At 37.5% G+C, this 2602-nt stretch overlaps 1 protein-coding gene across 1 annotated transcript; it reads left to right on the top strand.

The window, feature by feature from the left end:
- Positions 1-493: 493 nt before the first annotated feature.
- Positions 494-2173, top strand: LOC107577837 (AP-1 complex subunit gamma-1-like). The gene is made up of 5 exons (XM_016263869.1): positions 494-510; positions 750-891; positions 992-1088; positions 1668-1744; positions 1920-2173. The coding sequence occupies exons 2-5, from the start codon at positions 808-810 to the stop codon at positions 2040-2042; spliced, it is 381 nt and encodes a 126-aa protein (XP_016119355.1). The 5' UTR covers positions 494-510; positions 750-807; the 3' UTR covers positions 2043-2173.
- The last annotated feature ends 429 nt before the right edge of the window (positions 2174-2602 follow it).

Raw genomic sequence — 2602 nt, 5'->3', positions numbered from 1 at the left:
GTAGGTGGAGAGTGTAAAGTGCAGGATGATTGGGAGCTGCTTCCTCAGTGTGATGGCATTTTAAATTGCATTTCTTTCTTTGTTCCATTTAGTGTCTCTCAAGCATCTTATTGCACATCTTATAAAGAATTTTATTTTTTTTCGGTTTGGTCAGACTACAATAACAGATTATCTCAACAGATTTTCTTGGGCACGCAGATTTTACATTGAACGTCAAGTGGCGACCCAACTTGATACCAAAACTATGACTGAAAATGAAAATGTTCAATTTTGGTGTCTATTGCTTAAATTCGATCGTTTCATGCGCTCAGCAACCAATAACTTATAAAACACATTGTGGTCAGAACGAACCATGTTTTATGCGTTTTGGCAGATGCATTTATTTAATGTGACTTGCATTGCATTCAGTGTATACGTTTTTATCAGCTTGTGCGTTCCCTTGGAATTAAACTCATGACCTTGGTGTTGCTACCACCATGTAACATTCCTGTAGTTCAAACAGTTGAGCATGTAATTTCCTACTTTTGTTGAAAATGAATGACTTTGGTCGCTTTGATGCTGTCAGTTCTAACCAGATGAATTTTAACCAAAATATCAGTGTTTGATTGAATGCACAGCTTTTAACATAAAATGTTTTAAAACTTGAAATATTTTTCTGTCCTGACAATGGCCAAATGTGTATATATAAATTGCCTTAAATGATGGTATACATTCCTGTGCATCCTCTACATCTAATGTTCTGTCTGCAGTGACTTGAACCACAGTACACAGTATGTGCAGGGACTGGCCTTGTGCACCCTGGGCTGCATGGGCTCATCCGAAATGTGCCGTGACTTAGCTGGAGAAGTGGAGAAACTCCTCAAAACGTCAAACTCCTATCTGAGGAAAAAGGTATTTCACACTCCTTCACAGCTGAACGTGGACTTCATGTCCAGTTGCATGTCGAGCTCTGAATGTGTGAACGGTTTTGACATGAGCTCTTCGCCCTCAGGCAGCTCTGTGTGCAGTTCACGTCATCCGCAAAGTCCCGGAGCTGATGGAGATGTTCCTGCCAGCAACAAAAAACCTGCTCGGCGAGAAAAATCATGGTGAGAGCTGCTTTCTTTAACCTTTCCCGTAGATCTCATTTTATTGTCGTTAAAAATTAATTTAACAGATGCATCATTCCTACTAAGTCGTACATTTCCATCATGTATGTCTTAACAAATTGGGAAAAATTAATGCATGTTAAATTAAAAATTAAAGTTTTTAAAGATTGAAATCGCATTAGTTTGTTTTCTGTAATTGCAATATCACAATTAAGTGAACTTGGTGGTTTGATTTAAGGTGGATGCTGCCAACTTCTAAAATGGGAAAATGTCCTTTTTTTCTAATCTAATGTTCTAAGCATTACATGTTTTCTTGGTAATATTGTTTAAATTGATTATGAATTTGTTTAAATGTTAAAATGCGAAGTTGACGCTCCCATGTAAAATGTGAGTCCCCCGTTAAGCTTTAGCAAACATAAGCTTTTTTCATACATTAAGATTTAAGTCAGTCTTTCACATTCAGCAGAAACAGGAGAATATTGGTTTGTTGTTGATTTTCCTAATGTAAACAAACTTGCTCATGAGTTATATAATGAAATCTGATAAGGAAATCGATGTATTGTTCTGTGTTTTCTGCAGGAGTTCTCCACACGTCTGTTGTTCTGCTCACTGAAATGTGTGAGCGAAGTCCTGACATGCTCTCTCACTTCAGGAAGGTGCGTAGCAAGCGTTCATGTCTTGACCTTCTGCAGTCACCTCTAAAACTGTTTATGCACCACATCAGCAACTCTGAGACAAAAGCGCACTCTATCTGTTGCTGATAGCATTGACATGACTACTGAAATGAGACTGTAGTCCTTACTGAAATCTGGATGCTTGTCCTGGATTTAGCTGCAGGTGTGGTTATCTCACTGGGAGATGAATACGGGTTCTTCCTCTCGGTGTATCTGCTTCTACTTTTCCCACCCCCAGCCTGATCTACTGTGCCAGCACGCCCACCTCTCATGCTCATAACCGTAACATTATGTTAAGCTCTTCTCTGAAAGTGACTTTTTTTCCAATTCCCCCCTAACATCTACTTCATATTTTTTCTGTCATTTGTCTTTGTTACAATTCCTGCATTGTGTTAGAATGAGAAGGTAAGAGGACATTCTGGTTTCATAGCTGGTGCATGCTTAAAGAAAATAAACAAAAAAAAGCCTCATCATCATGGTCACTGTAGATATAGTCCAATTTTTGGTTTTGATGTACTGGTTTTTTTTTTTGTTTGTTTTTTTTGCAGTTGTTGTCATTTAAGTGTTTTCTTTTTTGTTTTTTGACATATACATTTTCACTTGTCCTGCGTTTACCTTTAGATTAATTTCTCTTTCATACGGTCACTATTGGGTTGTGGTTTTTCCAATATGTACATTATATTGGGGCATATGAAATGGAGACTTTTGCCAAATTAATAAGGATCATGTTAATGCACATAGAAAAAGTACCAAACAATTACAATAAAGACTGACATGACCTCCATGTCTTAAAGGGGTCATATGATGCTTTTTTTAAAGATCAGTATTTGGTGTAACAGA

The sequence above is a fragment of the Sinocyclocheilus grahami genome, unplaced genomic scaffold, assembly GCF_001515645.1.
Source record: "Sinocyclocheilus grahami isolate Dianchi unplaced genomic scaffold, SAMN03320097.WGS_v1.1 scaffold7419.1, whole genome shotgun sequence".
NCBI classification, from domain to species: domain Eukaryota; kingdom Metazoa; phylum Chordata; class Actinopteri; order Cypriniformes; family Cyprinidae; genus Sinocyclocheilus; species Sinocyclocheilus grahami.
Note: the sequence above shows the minus strand (reverse complement) of the source record. Positions and strands in the feature narration are given on the sequence as shown.